General features: G+C 35.4%; 1 protein-coding gene across 7 annotated transcripts in view; it reads right to left on the bottom strand.

Annotated features, from left to right (window-relative positions):
* Positions 1–19,052, bottom strand: part of PAPOLA (poly(A) polymerase alpha) — a 61,762-nt gene that overhangs the window by 18,773 nt on the left and 23,937 nt on the right. For all 7 annotated transcript variants that reach the window (XM_070412716.1, XM_070412744.1, XM_070412735.1 and 4 more), the window contains exons 5-15: positions 16,741–16,850; positions 16,255–16,308; positions 14,942–15,053; positions 14,181–14,270; positions 13,952–14,090; positions 11,907–11,979; positions 10,221–10,341; positions 9,205–9,289; positions 3,418–3,471; positions 2,768–2,887; positions 1,208–1,317 (exon numbers count right to left, since the gene is read on the bottom strand). In XM_070412716.1, coding sequence (XP_070268817.1) covers positions 1,208–1,317; positions 2,768–2,887; positions 3,418–3,471; positions 9,205–9,289; positions 10,221–10,341; positions 11,907–11,979; positions 13,952–14,090; positions 14,181–14,270; positions 14,942–15,053; positions 16,255–16,308; positions 16,741–16,850 — 1,068 coding nt within the window. The remainder of the gene's footprint in view (positions 1–1,207; positions 1,318–2,767; positions 2,888–3,417; positions 3,472–9,204; positions 9,290–10,220; positions 10,342–11,906; positions 11,980–13,951; positions 14,091–14,180; positions 14,271–14,941; positions 15,054–16,254; positions 16,309–16,740; positions 16,851–19,052) is intronic.

Here is a 19,052-nt window from a genome sequence, read left to right as displayed (position 1 = left end):
TGTTGTCACAATAATTAAGGGTTATTACTTGATATGGACACTAAATATCCTTCAATGTGGAGAGTTCCTCACAATAAAGAATTGGACCATGTCCTACTTACATTCCTAAAGATAAAAAACATACTTATTTGAAGCAAGAACTCAACTCAATTTTACCAAGAAAAAAGGATTTTTAATCTGAATTTTCCAGGAATGCAACTACCACATATATCAAGAGATCACCTTTTGTTCAATTTAAAACGTTAACTTTTATTGTGTCACCAACTGCAATGCTGCTGGTCTCTGAATCACAACAGGCCACACCTGGATCAGTAGGAATTCACAGATGTCACACTGCTAGTGACTCTACACACACATGTCATCAGCTGAGTACAGTGTATCTTCTAGTCACTGTACCTACGCATTTGCATACTGAAATACATATTCTTTTCCCTTTTTTTTCTCCTTTACATTTCTCCTTTACAATTAGAAAAATTGTTTTCTCTCCTTCTCTAAGGATGTAAAAAAAAGTTTGATGTTAAATCTGAATGTCCTTGGGGGGACTCTTTATTGAGGACAGTGAAAACGACACACACTGGAGTTTTTTAAATGGGGGTGGGGAGGTTGTTCGAAAAGTAAAATTAGTCCCTAAAAAAGATGTCATTCATCATCGTCTCTATGCATACTCACCACTCTCTTGAAAAGCTGTGCATTTATACAGCCTTAGCTCTGTCCACTCTATTCTGGACTTTAACCTATATACTGTATTATATCTCAGGGTACAGGTCAATCTGAAATGCAGCTCTCATCACCCTCTCCCTCACCCATGAATAAACACTTGAGTCTATATTTGACATAGAGAATAAATTTCCTCAAGGTTATCAAAAGTTTAGCTTCAGAAATTCCTACGGTGCAAGATTATTAAGGCAGTCAGGCACAGACTCGGTCTTTTAGACAATAAAATATTCAGGTAGCTTCTAATAAGTAGTTGTGAACAAATCAAATTTAAAATGATTTGACTTAACTTTAGGTCTAACATAATAGAAAAAACAATCATTTATATATTAGAAAACGGAAACTAATAATTAATCCAAAAATTTAAGATTATTTTTATGATTAGTGTTCACTAGCCCCAGGAAATTTTAGTACTTATTACAAATATCACTATGAAATATGAAGACAAATTCAAATATGCAAGTACGTTTTGATTGTCCAAATAGAGCTATACCTGTATCTGTGAAGGACTGAATATCATAGGTGAGATCAACACTGAGATTTTCAGAGTTTTCCGTTTTTTTAAACACTAATCCAATCACCCACATCGTTCGAAATTCTTCCCTGAAAAGTAAGAAGAGTATTAATATAGTTTACCAAGCTTTCATAAAAATAGTTATCAAAGTGACTGACAACCTGAGTATATGGAAAGACTTGAAATATAAATGTATAAGCAAATTCAGTAAAGTTCTAAGCCCAAACTCCATTAAAACTCAAAGTCCTCCCCTGAAACCCGTCCTCTACTTTTCTATTAATATATACACCATAAGAGCACTAGGACAAAAATACTTGTATTATCTATGTACTGATAGCCAATTTTCTTAATGATGATCCTAAAGTACCAGAGACATTGTAAACAATAAAAAATTATGTTCAAACCAACAAAGGAACGGAATTAACATATTGTAGAAAAACGTGAAACAAACGATATCCGTGAAATAAAAATTTAACTAAAACTTAATTGAAAAGGTCACATGAACAGAAATTGACTGACTACACATAGTAACTAGAACAAGAGTACGTCTTAATATCTACTTAACGGAGCATGCAGTCTTTCAATAATTAAGACTGCAGCAGGCTCAGTGGATAGAGTGTCAGCCTGCGGACTCAAGGGTCCCAGGTTCGATTCCGGTCAAGGGCATGTAACTTGGTTGTGGGCACATCCCCAGTAGGGAGTGTGCAGGAGGCAGCTGATCGATGTTTCTCTCTCATCGACGTTTCTAACTCTCTATCCCTCTCCCTTCCTCTCTGTAAAAAAATCAATTAATATATATTAAAAAAAAAAAAAAAGATTGCAGCAACAAAAAAAAGTCTACAAAGCTCAAATCATACTCTTTTACATGACTGCAAAAGAAAATAATCTGTACAAGCAATCAGAATAATAGCTATTCTATTACAAGCACAACCTTAAATGATCCACTTATTTGTATTTTCAGTCTTTAATCCCTTTTTTAAAAAGCTTTTTATGAAAACTCACTTCACTCTCCAAAATGCAACAAAATACATATAGAATCTCATCAAACCAGAAATTAACCCATGAAAGACCCTTAAATTATGAAGTGAGCCTCCTTTTATCCTATCTTCTCAATGTTCCAGAATACAAGTCAGATTTTTACAAAGTCAAATCCAAGTAAATTCTCTTTTAAAAATTAAAATGCAAAGACTGATGTTTGCTATAATAGCTAATCTGACAACCACTGCACAAAACAGGACAAGAAAGATGTTAAGAAGGAGTGCTAAAGGGCAGACGTGCATAACATGAACAATAATTCACTAATAGGCACCCAATCATTACAATTATCAGAGAAAACAATGTATTTCAGTGGTAGTTTTTCTCTAGGAATAATTTTTCTCTTCAGTTCTGATCAGGAAAACCTAAACTGTAAATCTCAAATTGGTTTTGAGCTACATATAATCAATAAAAGTGACTCCAGTTATTAAAAATTGCCTATAAATGCTTCTCTGAGTAAAAGTTAAAAATGGGAAGAGAAAATTAAAATAGAAGACTGCTTACTTATCAGGATTTTCTTTGGGTGCTGGAAATGACTGGGGATTCACATGAGCCAATGTAATAAATTCATTCTTCTCCAAACTTCCAACCAAGATTCGAATTTTCGATTCCACCAAGCCCACCCTAAACAAATGTCACTTAGTGTTAATAAAAATTGTCAATTTAAAAAATAAAGCAAAATACACAAAACCAAATGTTTATGTAAAGCAGTATTTTGAAGATCATACTTAAACACACGGGGGGGGCAGTTCAACTGTCTGGACCCCCATAGATAAAACAAAGCCTTATGCTCCACCCAAAAATGCTGAAGAGAAAACAGGGGAGAAGATAATCAAACCACATTTCAAACTAAGAAGATTTCAAAACATATCCTCAGAAATATTTAAAGAAAAAAATAGTAAGCTAAATTAAAGCACTTTTTTTTAAACTTACTTTAAATAGACAGTTAGGAAATAATACATGGATCTAAAGCAAACAAAAGTTGTATGTGAAACCCCATATTCCTATACTTCCATTATAAGTAGTAAAGCACCATTTATGACTAAAACCAAACTGGATGGTTTAAGAACTTCATCCCCTCTCCTACTGCGTTCTGTGGCTATCTGATTCATTTTAAAGTTTATTTTTTCTGTAAAGTCTAATCTTGTACTTACCATTCTAGGCGTTGTTTTTCTGTTGGTGCACTTGCTAGAAGTACAATATAATGCCTTTGAAGATAAAGACAACATGCTATTTATTTTATTTAAGTGCTTTGTGCTGGATATTAACACCATAAGATAATAAGCTTCATGAGTTATGTATCAGCATCAACTTAGCAAGGGGGAAACTGCAATCTCAAAATGTACATAAAATAATAAAAGCTAAATTTCCAAGTTGCTATAACCACTGGCAAGTTTAATACTTCTGTAACATTATTATTTTATAAATAATTACCCAAAAAGCAGCTTAATTCAAGAATGCTGAATAAACACTAACTGATAATTTGGTTCAATGACTACAGTGGAGCACTTTACCTATAAAAAGCTGCTCACTAAAATACAGTGCATTAGAACAAAATTATTTTAATGGAAATAAAGCACCAAGCAAGGTTGTAGCCACAAGAACAGGATCACTAAAATTGCATATTACATCAGTATCTTCAAAAAGCAGTATCAAACACATCATGCTTCTTAATTCAAATAAAAGGTAGCAAAAACAAAGCCAAGTTAATTAATACTGAAGTTAGGCCTCATGACTTTTTTCAAGTAACAGCATACATTTCTGTAACAAAGAAACAGACATCACTAAGGTGAGAGGATTGAGGAAATTTGATTTCTATGCAGATTCCAATTCCATTGAAATTAAGAGAAAAAGAGCCCTAGCCAGTTTGGTTCAGTGGATAGAGCGTCGGCCTGAGAACTGAAGGGTCCCAGATTCAGTTCCTGTCAAGGGCATGTAGCTCAGTTGCAGGCTCCTCCCCAGCCCAGACCCTGGTCAGGGCACATGCAGAAGGCAACCAATTGATGTGAGAAAAACACATCAATGTTTCTCTCTGTCTTTCCCTCTCTCCCCCACTCTCTCTAAAAATCAATGGAAAAGTATCCTTGAATGAGGATTAAAAAAAAAATTAGAGAAAAAGCAAGTTTTTAGAAAATACCATCAAGACCAAATTACTATTTTAAGTACTTTTTAAAACAAACTATAACTGAAGCGTAATTCATACAATTCCATTTGATAAGAGCAGGAAGTTCAGTCCTATACACCCTCCTACAGAATCATTTTACAGGTGCTGCAAGCCAAACTCCTCACTTCACCTCAAAGAGCAAACTAACATTATCAGGTTTAAATTACTTTATTCATTCAAAAGGCTGGACCTTTTGTTAACTTTCGCATTTTACAGATAAGATTTCTGTCCAGAAGCAAATGTATGCCTGAGACCAAGAAAAGAAACCACCACCAGCCCTAGTTCAAATTAGCCACCCACCCCTCAAAGATATTTAGAGGCAAGGGATACTGAAGATTTGGCAAGTTTAAGCATTTATTTTAACCAAACTCCCTTAAAACAGACTATTTGATTATTTATGCTCACAAAGTATTTGGGGAAAAAAAGTAGTTCTGATTTTTCATAGCCGTGGAACTCAGACCTAGACTTGTACAATGGGTAACACCTGAGGAGGGCTTGAGAAGTTCAAATGAGTTAAGCTCAAATACTTATAAATTAATGGTAACAGAGGTGATGTATATACATACGAAAACATATAGCTAGATATGTGAATATGCAGTCTAAATCCATACAGACTACTACTTCCTTTCCCATTTTAACCTGGTCAGCATTATTGGGAGCAAACCAATACAGCTGACCCTTGAACCACACAGGTATGTATGAACTGCACAGGTCCACTCATATGTGATTTTTTTTCAATAAATACTGTAAATGCATCTTCCTTATGACTTTAATAACATTTTTTCTCTAGCTTACTTTATTTTAAGGACAAAGGATGCAATACTTAAATAACATACAAATAGTGTCTCTCAATTATTTATGTTAACAATAGCGTTTCTAGTCAACAGCACAATATTAGTAGTTAAGTCTTTGGGGAGTCAAAAGTTACACAAAGGCTTCAACTGCATGGGGGTTTTAGTGCCCCAACCCCTGCATTTCTCAAGGGTCAACTGTATATAGAACAAGCACAGATGCCCAAATAAGTAAGACACATGGAGCACTTTCAAAAGCTCATGCATCTTATGCACACAGAACCCTACTCTCAGGAGCCCTAACTTTTATTAAATCAAACAAATCCTAACAAGATCTGTAACCTGATTTCCAGTTCCCTAGGAAATTGAAGATGGGAAGATTTAAAAAACAAAAACAGGGAAAAGCAGATAGCTCTCTGACAAAGTACAACAACTTATAACAAGAGACAACAAAGTATAAAAAGCAAGCATACATAAAAACTCAAAAAAAGCAAAATTGTCTGGGTTCACCTAGCTTAGGGACAAAACATGCCATCTCAAAACCACTTTACCACACTATTAAAATGGATATTCTTAATGACCATCTGAGTCTTCAACAAAATCTAAAATGTACAATGTTCTCTATTTACTAAGGCAAATATACAAATCATTTAAACATATTTTGTTGGCAATTCAAAGGTTAATGTTTGAAGTTTAGAGTTCGACTAGTTCTTGATGAGTTGGATGGAGGGTATCTACTCTGTACATTGCTTAAATACAAATGCATTTATTTCAACACAGCGGAGAGTGTTGAATAACTGATAAATATTTATGCTGAGGTTAAATGTCCTTTTCTCAGCCACATTTAAGCAAATTTAAAGTGGTAGATACAAAATACAATAATTTAGTTTAACATAAATAACTTGCCATCAGGAACTTATTTATAAAACAAAGACTCGTCCATGGAAGAAACTAAGAGCAGAATCCCAACTCAGTGTAAGTCTTAAAAACCGGAATTGGTGTTCAGTTCCTCAAATCCCTATCAGAGCATAAAGACCAAGTAGTACTAAATTTAGACTATTTTGTTGCTGTTCAAAAAAATAAAATGTAATCCCCTATTTCATTCTGTCAGGCTTCAGGCACTCAGATGGCCTCAGAAACACTTTCAAGTATTAATGTAATAGCAATTAACATTTCCCCAAATTTAAAATTCATCTATTCCCAATAATAAATTTAAGTATAAAACTGTGCTCCAAATGAATTAAACCCTACTTAAAAACTCCTAAGAATATTTAATTTAGTTGCTATTATTACTTAAAAAGTATCTTGTAAGTAGGTTTCCTATTTCATACATTAATATTTTACCTGGGTAGATCATAGCTCATGAGTGAAAATTTAATTCTTTCTTTGAAAATATCCATGCTATTCCATCTTTAAGTAACTCTGGACCAAGACTTATAGTTCACTATTGTTAGTTACTATGCCAATAACTTATTTTATTGCTACTTAAGTTTTAATTTGAGTATCCCTTAAGGAAAAAAATATTTTTTTAGGATTATTTAAGATTTTACAATACAATGTTATTCCCTTCAAAAGGACCACTAATCTCTTCTGGAAAATGATTTGTCTTCAGAAGACAGACAAAATTTCCTCCATACTTCTCTCCCTTCCAAGAATGGCAAGCAGGTATTTTACACGATTTAAAATCTTAGACGTAACAAATACTTCCACGAAATACTTCAAATAAGGTTTAACCAATTTTGATTCAAGGGAAAACTTAAGAATTTCAATTCAGTTGTACAGCCAATCTTTAGAGTATTTCATATATGTTAAAAGACAAAGTCAAGACTGGCCTGTGTGGCTCATTTGGTTGGAGTATTGTCCCGTCCACTGGAAGGTTCCATTTCTGATCAGGGCACGTCTAGATTGCAAGTTCAGTCCCCACTCAGGGTGTGCCCTGGGAGGCAACCGATTGATATGGCTCACATCGATGATTCTCTCTCCCTTCCTCTTTAAAAAAACTAACAAGCCCTAACCAGTTTGGCTCAGTGGATAGAGCGTCGGCCTGCGGACTCAGGGGTCCCGGGTTCGATTCCGGTCAGGGGCATGTACCTTGGTTGCAGGCACATTCCCAGTGAGGGGTGTGCAGGAGGCAGCTGATCGATGTTTCTCTCATCGATGTTTCTAACTCTCTATCCCTCTCCCTTCCTCTCTATAAAAAATCAATAAAATATATTTAAAAATAAAATAAAAATAAAAAAAAACCCTCAAATCTGTAAATACCTCTGAAGTCTAATCAAAGTATTTATTTACTAGAAATTTGAGAAAATTTTTTGAAGAAATTCAATTTGGTATAGAGAGAATTAGCCCATCGTTGTCATGACTTCAAATCTGTTTTCCAAGAACTCACAGCTGAAATTTTATTTTTCCTGACATAATTTCCTATTTGTTGCTATATCCTCATGTCTAATTAAGTTTAGTCATTTGTGATAACCTATAATGATTGTTTCAAGAGAATTCAGTAGATAGGAATCTATAATCTTTTCAGTAGACTGAAGAGCTGACAGACGCTATTTGGCACAGACTGAAAGACAGCCTAAAAGTTTTAAAAGGAAAAGATTAAGCAAACTTAAAAAAAAACTTTCCAAGTTCTAATAAAACAAATATATTCAAATGAATAACACTATCAAGCTTTGTTCAATTTCAACAGTAATCTTTCCTAAAGTAAAGGCACTGAAGTACTTTCAAGAACTTCATTCTACCCACCTCTCATCCTATGAGGAAATGAGATAGGAAAAAGAATGAATCTAGCTTCATCTTTGATTCTCAGGCATTAAAAGATGTTGCTACTTGTCTATAAAACCAATTTATTACTCTCCACACAAGTAATTATGTACTCTATTATGTAGTTTTTAAAGTATCAGATATACGTTCATTAGCTTAAATGTTCAAAAGTGCTCCCTAAGCACTGATTCAAATAAAAAACAAACAAAAATTATCTGCCAAATGGAAAAGCACAACTTATGGGGAATAAGTAATAAACAAAAACATTCAATGTTATGCTATTTAACTGTTTACTGGCAAGGTAGTGCTCCCAGAACACAATTAAGCTGGCTCCATCACTGCTATTTCATGCAAAAGATACAGAAACAAAACACAGAGACATCATGAAGGTCATCATTCTTGTTTTTAATTGGGGAAATAGCATAAAGCAATCTTACTTAGATTATTACAAAACACAATCCACAAAATCAAATGGTCAGGAAAGTTTCAACCATTAAAGAAAAAAAATTAAGTGGGACTTTGGCAAGTTTTCAGCTCAGGGCAAATAAAAGTTCAAGTCCATTTTTTTTTTAAAGTAAGATTTATTGTAACTTACAATTTCATCAAAACCAACACAATCAGGCTTTTAACCTGTACTAAGGTGTTAAACCATTATATTAAAACCATTAGTAAAAACTATTACCCCAACCTAGATTCCAAAAAAATTATTTGTGGAAATATTTAAAGGGGCTTTGTTAACATTAGGGGGAATCTGTAGGCCAACTGTATGCTGTTAACTATTGAAAACATTAAACTATAATGACACTTTATTAGCTTTGCCTATGTTATAGAGAATCTTAATGATAAGTAAGTTTCCAGAAATAGCTAAAAATACTTAGTGTCTTAATAGAGAATATTAACTACAAATTTTAACAGTTCACTCCTTTGCCAGAGTATACAGATTTTGAGGTTTGGTGAGGACTAACATGTATCTAAAACTTGAAGTTTCTACAAATATAGGAGTCTGGTTACAGAAAGCAGCAAAACTGTAGGGACCATACTTAACCTCGACAGATAAAAAAATAAGGGGTTTAACTAAAAACAGTGCAACCTTTGTGACAGGCAAGTTCTGTAAAAGATGCTTAAAGACAAATTCAGAACTATATTCATCTAGCAAGAAGAGACTGCACATATGAACCATTACTTAAGAGAGCAACATGTCCGACATGCCTTAAAATACATACTTGTACTTTTGAAAGAAGTTTGGAGCTTCAAAAAGTTTGGACCACTCTCCCTTACTCAGCAAAATTTCATCTGTGATAGCAAGACCTAAATTAAAAACACATTAAAATGTTTGCATGGTTCAGTCTAACAACCTAGAGTTTTAAAGATCTTAAACATACCACATGCGTTCACTAAAACCTAAAATAATTTTATCAAAAGGCAACCTTTAGTCAATAATTTTAGAGCATAAAGATTCTTACATACAAACACTTTTCAAAAAAGCTGGAGGACTTTTTTGAGCACAGAGTCTGGTATATTCCCATTAGTCTAAAATTCCACGCTCAGAGAATGACTTCAAAAAGCTACTCAAGAAATTTTTCCCCAAAGCTTTGTTTCTTGTCTTTCAAAACCATGCTTCTTGCTGACTCTAAAAGGACAGCGTATCTCCCCATAGGAGGATGTTTAGACCACAGAAAAACATGGTCCCCTCGGAGTTTGAGGCTGGAAGTTGTACAGCTAATCGTACTTCCTAGGCTGGTGTCAGTCCAATCCAACAATCCCATTCCAGTAACTTCCTCAAAGACTGACAATAGCTGTACTTTCAAACAATCAGTACTATTGGGGTTCAGAAAAGTTTAGTGTTTCTTCCAAAATAACGGGCAGTTTGAACCCAATCCTGCTCAAAGTTCTTTCCAAGAATATAGTTTGCTAAAAACATCTCATTCCATGAGATTATTTAAAAATTTTACATGGCAATCGTATATGGCACTAAACCAACCCCAAAAAGCCCAGCTGCTTAGAATATGGCTTTAAATACTGGTTAGTCTCCCTATATAATCAAAAGTAAACTGCCTAAAAGGAATTAAACTGTTTTTCATAGCAATTCACAAATATATACTGTAATCAATAAATAAAAACACCAAAAATCTACCTTGGTGAACGCTTTCTTCAGTTTAAATCGTATGCCCAACTACTGGGTCTACAATGACTATGTAAATCCTTGTGTATAAAGGAGAGCATAAGGATAACCACTTACCTTGTTTAAACTCCTCAACCATGACCATCCGTGTTGAAACGGACACATTGTACGTGGAGTTCTGCTGTGGGTATGCTGGTGTAATTATAGGCATAAGATGGTACCTATCACTGGGGTTTACCTACATATAATAACAGCCAATCAGTTTCTTCAAGTACATATGCAACAGATACTTGGACTTTTTACCCCTTGTTAAACTGAACCAATGATTAAATTTTATTTCATTCATAGCTGGAGTTGAGAAAGAAAAACCATGTAAGGAGACATAGTTTTTATAGGAATTCTATAGAATCAGGATTTGGTCGAACTAATGGTCTGTTTCAATCACTCAGGCATGACTATTTTGGTAACCTCACTCTACAGAAACTGTGTGCCTGCCGAGCAAAAAAGGTCCTACTTAGACGGCTACTGATGTTTAGTTTTTCTTTTTTCAACAACAAGAAATGGGGATGCACACACAATTACACTTTTCAGAAATGTCTTATTCCAATATTCTGTGTGAATCAAATTTTAAACAAGATGAAAACGTATACTTTAGTATACCCTCAACATATAAAGAATAAAGCTTAATTTATTAACATATGTTGAAACTATATTTTCCATGTTGGTATCCTTTTATGAGATAATGAACTGATTTAATAACTGTTTATCTTAATTCATATACTAGGGATAAGTGGCATATTTCCTCAAAGAAAACTGTAAACTCACATCTCTCCAAAAATGCCTTCGGGTATGGAAAACTTGAAAATATACAACTTGAAATAATTAACATAACTTGAAGCTAATAATTTTGATACTGTAATAAGATAGCGAAACAATAGCCAAACCGGTTTGGCTCAGTGGATGGAGCGTCGGCCTGCGGACTGAAGGGTCCCAGGTTCGATTCCGGTCAAGGGCATGTACCTGGGTTGCGGGCACATCCCCAGTGGGAGATGTGCAGGAGGCAGCTGATCGATGTTTCTCTCTCATCGATGTTTCTAACTCTCTATCTCTCTCCCTTCCTCTCTGTAAAAAATCAATAAAATATATTTAAAAAAAAAAAAAAAAAAAAGATAGCGAAACAATGTAGAAAAATAGAATTTTATAAACCTCTAAAGCCTTATTCAAACCTAAATATTTTACCTATTAAAAATGCATGTTGTTAACATTTAAAAGGAGTAAGCAGTAAAGACCGGAACTTCCCAAACAGAGTGGAAGCTCTTTAGCACAACCTTGTTTGTCATCTGAAATACCCAAACCAATTTTTATAATTACATCATAGAAATTAAAGTTATATGCTTAGAAGGTATCTGCCACAGGTAAATATTAAGCAACAGTTTTCCTATAACAACCCAATTTTAACAATATTTAGATCAAATAAAAAAATACAGGGATTTTTAGTATCCTTTTATTTTTTTTTTAAGCACAAATGCCCGCACACTTTGACTTACAAGGTAGTTCTATATAAATTAAAATGTTAGTGAACTTGATATTATAAATATGTACAATTAAATGTAGTTTACAGGGTACATAATTATGCTTCTCACACCAGAAGACAATTATAGCTGAGGTTATCTAAGAGAAAGTGTAATACGAACATGTCCACTCATAGGTAACAGGATGGAAAGTGTCCCTGAAGTTTATGCAGATGACTTTTACTTGTTATTGCACAGTGTGAATTTGTAGGGGAAAAAATAATACACTAACCCTTGGGTCCCATACAGGCAAATTAAGATTGCATTCTTCAGGCTGTTTCAATAGCACTGGATTTGGCCATTCCCTGTTTAAAAAGATTGTAGCACTTGATAAGATTTGGATATTACCATCTAAACGTATTTTGTTAAACATACAGCATTGTGAATGTGATCCTTCTTCATTCATTTTGCCCTTTTGGTATACATAATCTTTTATTCCTGTTGACGTTAAGCTACTTGAAACACTTTTCCTCTATGAAATTAACTTAAACCACTTGGTAGCTTTTTCAGACTGAAGTAAAACATCTTGTCTGCCCCTCAAAGAACTGATAACGCACTATTTAAATTAAAAAGTACTACTCCAAGACATCTGACATGTTCACCTCAACCCTTAACAGATAAATCCTCTTGAAAGACAAAAATCCTGTCTTTAGCTCATTCCAAAGACAACTGAGAATGAAAAAGTTAACTCATTATAGGCAAAGCATAAATAATTATAAAAATTGATTAGGACATTTTTCTCTGCCGCGTAACTAAAGGTTATGAGTATGTGTAATAAAAAAACTTGTGATGTGAACACATAATTTTCAAGATGCACCCTATGAGTTAGCCACTTCAGTCCTTTATGGAAGAGATTAAAAACTGGAGAACATTTGCCATTCTCCATATCAAGGTTAACATCTTTAACATTATATTTGCTATATATGTGTGGCATTAAGAAAAATTCTGACGTTCTTTAGTTATTCTCATCAAACCTGATTGGACATGATGAAGTACTACCAAAACCATAAAGAACAGAATGTGTCTTTAAGTGTGGCACAGGCTTTACATCAACTGTATCAAAAGAATCCTCTGATTTTTATAAAATAGAAAAGACTTTTTGTTCCCGAGGGAAGAGGTATACGAGTTGGCAGGCATAGAGGAAAGACAAATCTCTAAAATTTGATTAAAACTAAAAACTCTGAGCTTTGGGGCCAAAGCAACTAATACAAAATGCCAATTACCTTTTATCTTATTATTCTTTAAAAAAAAAAAAAAAAAAGTGGCACTAGCTGGTTTGGCTCAGTGGATAGAAAGGGTCCCAGGTTCGATTCTGGTCAAGAGCACATACGTACCTTGGTTACAGGCTCGTCCCCGGCCCAAGCCCTGGTCAGGGCATGTGCAGGAGGCAACCAATCAATGTGTTTCTCTCACATCAATGTTTCTCTCTGTCTTTCCCTCTCTTCCATTCTCCCTAATAAACAATGGAAAAATATCTTCGGGTGAGGACTAACAACAACAAAAAAGTGAACTTCCTGAAATAAGGGAGTTAAAGAAAAATCTCTGCAGGGTTAATGAATAATCTCAGAGCGATGGTCAATTAATAGCCATTTTTCAAGCAGTTAGTTATTCTTAAAAGCTTTTTATATAGCTCAGCAGGGGTGACTCAGTGGTTGAGTGTCAACCCATGAACCCGAAGGTCACGGTTCAATTCCAGGTCAGAGCACATGCCCAGGTTGCAGGCTCAACCCCCGGTGGTGGGAGTGCAGGAGGCAGCCAGTCAATGATTCTCTCTCATCATTGATGTTTCTATCTCTCTCTCCATCTCCCTTCCTCCATGAAATCAATAAAAATGTATTTTTTTAAAAAGCTTTTTATATAGTTTGCATCTTAATGGGCAGCTGAAAGCAAAAACAATCAAGAAACTAAGGGACTACAGATTTAGAATAATTCAAAGAGTAAAAGGTGGTGTATATATAAAGTTTATCCAAAGTAGCTGATATCCCAGCCTATCAAGTCACTAAATTACAGACATTACAGCTAAAATTCAGAGTTTATTTAGAGGGTTTCTGCAGGAGGTATAAATAGCAACTGCCTTACTATCCTGGGAAAGCTAGGGAAAAGGAATGGAATTAAGTTTGCCATTTTATATACATGACCTCCCCCACCAAGACTACCTAAATAGCTACAACATGAACTAAAATTTGAATCTGAAATCAGCTGCAGAAATGTCATAGAAATAAGACTGAACTTCAGTGTCTATAATCAATTTTATTTTAATATAATCTAAACACATACCATTTAGAAAATACCAAGAAAAATTTATGTACAAGAGTTGATGCTATTGCATTTGGATAAAGCTGGCAAGTTCTTGCTACTAGCATAGCCCAGGAAACACCACCGAGGAAACCTAATATATTGGAATAGATGTTGTGGCCTGTTGGTAAGGGAAAAGCAAAAAGAAAAGTTAGTGTTGAACAAAAGCTTAAATAGTTTTAATAAGCTAGCCAACAAATTCTGAACTCACGTTTGGCCCACAGTTTGATAGCTCTCAGAGTTAACCTGAAGTTGTCAATGTTTGGTACTAGGTGTAAAATTTCATCGGTTACCCTGCAACCTGATTAACGGGAGTGAAAAAAACAAAACACTGAATCATCAAAAATTTATTGATAATATTTCTTTTAAAGTTCTGAGATTAATGTCAAACTTAAAAACTTTATTGGTAAAATCAATAATGTTAATTAAATTAAGAGGCAAATAAAAAACTGTAAAACTTTCATCTCCTATCAAAAGCAGTACCCTCAACCAAGAATCTGAACTGTAATGTGCTTCATCTCAAACTTTCAACCCATAATTAATCTAGTCCAGAAATACTGAGGAAGGCTTGAGCCACTTAAATTGCCATGGTTTGTTCTTCAAGAGCATGGTAATGAGCAGTGCTAATACACGTATTCAAAGGCAATCCTTTAAGTACAACAGTTGAAAACATTACAAAGAACATCGGAATCAAAATTAATTAGAGTTACATTGTAAAACCAAATCATTAGCAATAGAGTGCCAATGTCAGACAGTCTTTAAATGTCCCAGGAGATTAAAAAGAAAAAGAAGTGAAAAATGAATGAAATAAATTACCAAATACCCTCTATAGTCTGATAAATAAGGCACATTCAATTTGAATAACTATGGATAAACAATATGGCTATAAAACACTTCATTAAACTTGAGTTTAAACTATTTCATACTTGACAAAAACTGCTACTATGCAAAAGGAAGTAGGTTTTCACATACCGTTAAGACTTCTTATGCATCTTATATCTAAATTTTTAAGCAGACTGTCATCTCGTAAGTCCAAGTCTTCTGGAATAGTCTGTAGTGCTAATCTTGCAAATAAAATATCAATCTAAAACAGAAACAAAACTCAAGATTCTGTATCTATCAAACTATTTTTAGGTGTTTCTTTAAAAAAGAAAGCATTTATACTCCGTAAAGCCAGGATCTTTTCATCAATTATCAACATAAAGCCTCCAAGAGCCCAATCAATATTAATTCTCTCATAGGTATTTTAACCAGATAATATTAAAACATGGCAATATGAAACAGAACATGCATAAATACCTATTTGTCATTTTAATTCTACTAAATTTGATTTCCTATAAAATGCATCTACTGGACTTACTAAGTTTGCTAAATGTATATACTGGATCACTTAAAATTAACTGTTTCGTTCTCCATCTGTATGAACTGTAAAATGAACTGTAACAGGTACACAAATATAAGGCTATATTTAGCACAAATATACCTTTTAGTAAAAAAGCTCTTTAAGAATTTACATATCTATATTATTATATTATAGTATGTTTCTCCAACTTAGTTTGACTAAGAAAGCAAAAACAATACTGGCTAATTTTGAAAGCTTTTAGAATACAAGTGACATTCCATTTCTTTTTTCCAAGAAAAGGTTGGTGTGCAAAGAAACTTAGCACAGATTTGTTCATTATTCCTGAGGATACCATTTCATGTTTCCAGAACTCTGGATGTTGCTTGAAACAAGCCTTTGATAAGATAACTTCAAAAACAAGTATTTTAAGAGCTTATTATGAAAAATCATTCACATGATTCTGTATGTGATAGGAAAAAACTATACATATAAAAATAGTACTTATGGTGTAGCATGTTTTCTAATAATATAGATTCTAAAGCCCCAACTTAGACAAAAATAAAGATTATATGCTCACAAAAATATTAACTCTAGAAAGCAACTAGATGATGACACTGACATTTAAAAAATAAATAAAATTGCCCCCATGGTGTGGCTCCGTGGTTAAGCGTAGATCCATGAACTAGGAAGTCATCAGTTTGATTCCCAGTCAGGGCACATGCTCGGGTTGCAAGCTTGATCCCCGGTGCAGGGCATGAAGGAGGCAGCCAATCAATGATTCTCTCTCATAATTGAGTTTCTTTGTGTTTTTTTTTTAATATATTTTTATTGATTTCAGAGAGGGAGAGAAAGATAGAAACTTCAATGATGAGAGAGAACCATTGATTAGCTGCCCTCTGCACACCCCACACTGATCAATTACACATAGCAAAAGCCACCTTACCTCTATCCCATCAAAACACAGTTTGATAACTGGCACAAATGCCTCTTCAACAGCCTGAAAGAAAATCCAACAAGTTTAATGTCTCTGAAACTACACACTAGATCTACACTAATTTTAGTATTTTTTAATGAATGTGATATTTGAAATTGTTTGAAACAATTTAGCATAATATCTGACAGAGTCTCAGCAACTAGCTGAGAATCTTGAATTAGACAAGCTTAAGTTCAAATCCTTGACTTCTGCCACTCAGATATGTTACTGTGGCCAAAACACATAATATTTATTTTGTTTGTCTTATTTCCTACTCTGTATACCAGATTTATGATTTCAGGTTTATTGTAAAGAATAAAATGCAAGCATACATGTTATGTACTTAAAAGGGTTTGGCAAATTTTAAGAGTTCAACAAATGATGTCTATATCATAAAACTCACTCAAATGACTAATTTTTATAACTCCTCCCGTTTCACCCCGAACATTTACGTACTCTTAAATCTTTTACTTCTTCCTGTAATTTCAACTTATCATAGAATGAGGTGAAAAAGTCACTTCGATCAACATGCCTTGGTGCAACACACAACGCATCAATATCGGCACCTAGAAAAGATTAAGACCATCAACCATTAATTTCTATTACAAAAAAATTATTTTGCGTCTTACCACGGCAGTATTTGATGTTGAAAATCTGTTACTATATTGGTGAACCAATAAAAATGCACCCCTCCCCCTTAAAAAAAATTACCAGTCAATATAGGAATAATATGATTCTAATTAATGGGATATGTATTTTCCTGTACATCCTCTAGTTGCAATGACCCGGGTGAGCTGGGAGGCAAAGAAAGGACTAAGATAGGACTTTTATGATGAAGAGAAGGAATTATTCAAGAACAGACCCAACATCTTCATGTCATTAGTCATACACATGTCCATTAGTGAAACAAAGAAATAGTTTTCTTCTATACATAATGTGATTAGTTCTTATGGGCTCCTACCTATCCCCTAAATGGGATAAAAAGGATAAATATCAAGAAGGGCCATTGGCAAAAATCCAATGAGGCAGACAATGAATGGTAAGATATTTGTTATTAATTTAGTGTTTGATAGCAGGTCAACACTGAGTGCACAGAAAGAACAACAACAAAAAAGGAGATGATTAACTAATGGACATAAGACACTGGGGGGTAAGGGAGGGCAGGGGGTTGTCAAGGGCGGGGGGAAAAAAGGACACATATGTAATACCCTTTGTAATACTTTTAGCAAAAAATTAAAATTAAAAAAAAAAGATGATTAAAATCAGTAACTGAGATCATAAAAGGGAGAGATGAATGTGGAATCAGGTTAACATAGACATTTTCCTAAAAGACTCAACTACCATGAAGGTTGTTATTTACCATATTCATGAAGTAGAAGAGCACATAGTACACTACTGGCACAAAGTAGTGGGAGATGGTGAGAAGGAAGGATGCCGGAACAAAAAGAACACGTATATATTGGCAGGTAACTTTTAACTTAGAGGCCAGTGGTTAATGGTTAAAAAGTACAGCCTCAGAATTCCCAAGAAGAATCCTAGTTCTGCTGAGATGGCTGGGGAAATTATTCAAGCTTTATTGCCTCTTTAAGTCTCAGATTCCTATATATTACATGAGAATAAGAGTACTGAGGAATAGCCCTAGCTAGTTTGGCTCAGTGGATAGAGCATTGGCTTGCAGACTGAAGGGTCCTGGGATCAATTCCAGTCAAGGGCACATACCCGGGTTGCGGGCTCAATTGCCAGGAGGAGGCATGCAAAAGGCAGCCAATCAATGATTCTCTTTCATCATTGATGTTTCTATAGTTCTCTCCTTCTCCCTTCCTCTGAAATCAATCTACACTAATAAAAGAGAAACATGGTAATTAGCGTACGACCGCTACCCTTCCCATTGGCTAATCAGCATATCCTTATGCAAATTAACTGTCAGCCAAGATGGCGGCTGGCAGCCATGCACTGAAGCGAGCAGGGAGGCTTGCTTGCTCCAGTGACAGCGAACTCCAATGTTCCCCGCCTGCCGCTGCCGGCCTCTCAGCTGCAACTCTAAGCAACTATGTACTATGTTGCAAATAAGAAGCTAAACAAAACCCCAGAAACCGGCTTTTGTTCAGCCCGGCTTCAGCCAGCCTGACCACAACATTGTATCGATGTTTTCAGCAGCAAGGCCTCAGAGCTAAAGCTGGCCCAGAATAGAAAAAAAAGAAAAAGAAAAAAAGGAGCGGTTGGGAGCTTCAGTCACCCGCTTCCGGAAAACAGCCCTCAGCCCCTGACCCAGACTGGCCAGGCACCCCAGTGAGAACCCCCACCCTGATCCAGGACACCCTTCAGGGCAAACCAGCCGGCCCCTACCCGTGCACCAGGCCTCTATCCTATATAGTAAAAGGGTAATATGCCTCCCGGCACCGGGATCAGCGGAGCAGCGAGGCTCCCGGCACCGGGATCAGCGTGACAGGGGGCAGCGCCCAAACCCCCTGATCAGCCCTGCTCTGTGCCTGATAGGGGGGAGCTCCCCAATCCTGATTGCCCTGCAGCTCTGTGTTTGACAGGGTGTGGCGCACCAACCCCCTGATCGGCCCTGCTCTGTGTGTGACAGGGTAGAGCCATAACCTCTCCATCGGCCCTGCCCTGAGTGTGACAGTGGCGGTGCCCCAACCCCCTGATCAGCCCTGCTCTGTGGGTGATAGAGGGTGGCGCCCCAACCCCCCTCCACGGGCCTTGCTGTGTGTGTGACAGGGTAGAGCCATAACCTCCCCATTGGCCCTGCCCTGAGT

This window comes from Myotis yumanensis, unplaced genomic scaffold, assembly GCF_028538775.1.
Source record: "Myotis yumanensis isolate MYYU_CA2020_CCGP unplaced genomic scaffold, mMyoYum1.0.hap1 SCAF_1, whole genome shotgun sequence".
Lineage (NCBI taxonomy): Eukaryota > Metazoa > Chordata > Mammalia > Chiroptera > Vespertilionidae > Myotis > Myotis yumanensis.
Note: the sequence above shows the minus strand (reverse complement) of the source record. Positions and strands in the feature narration are given on the sequence as shown.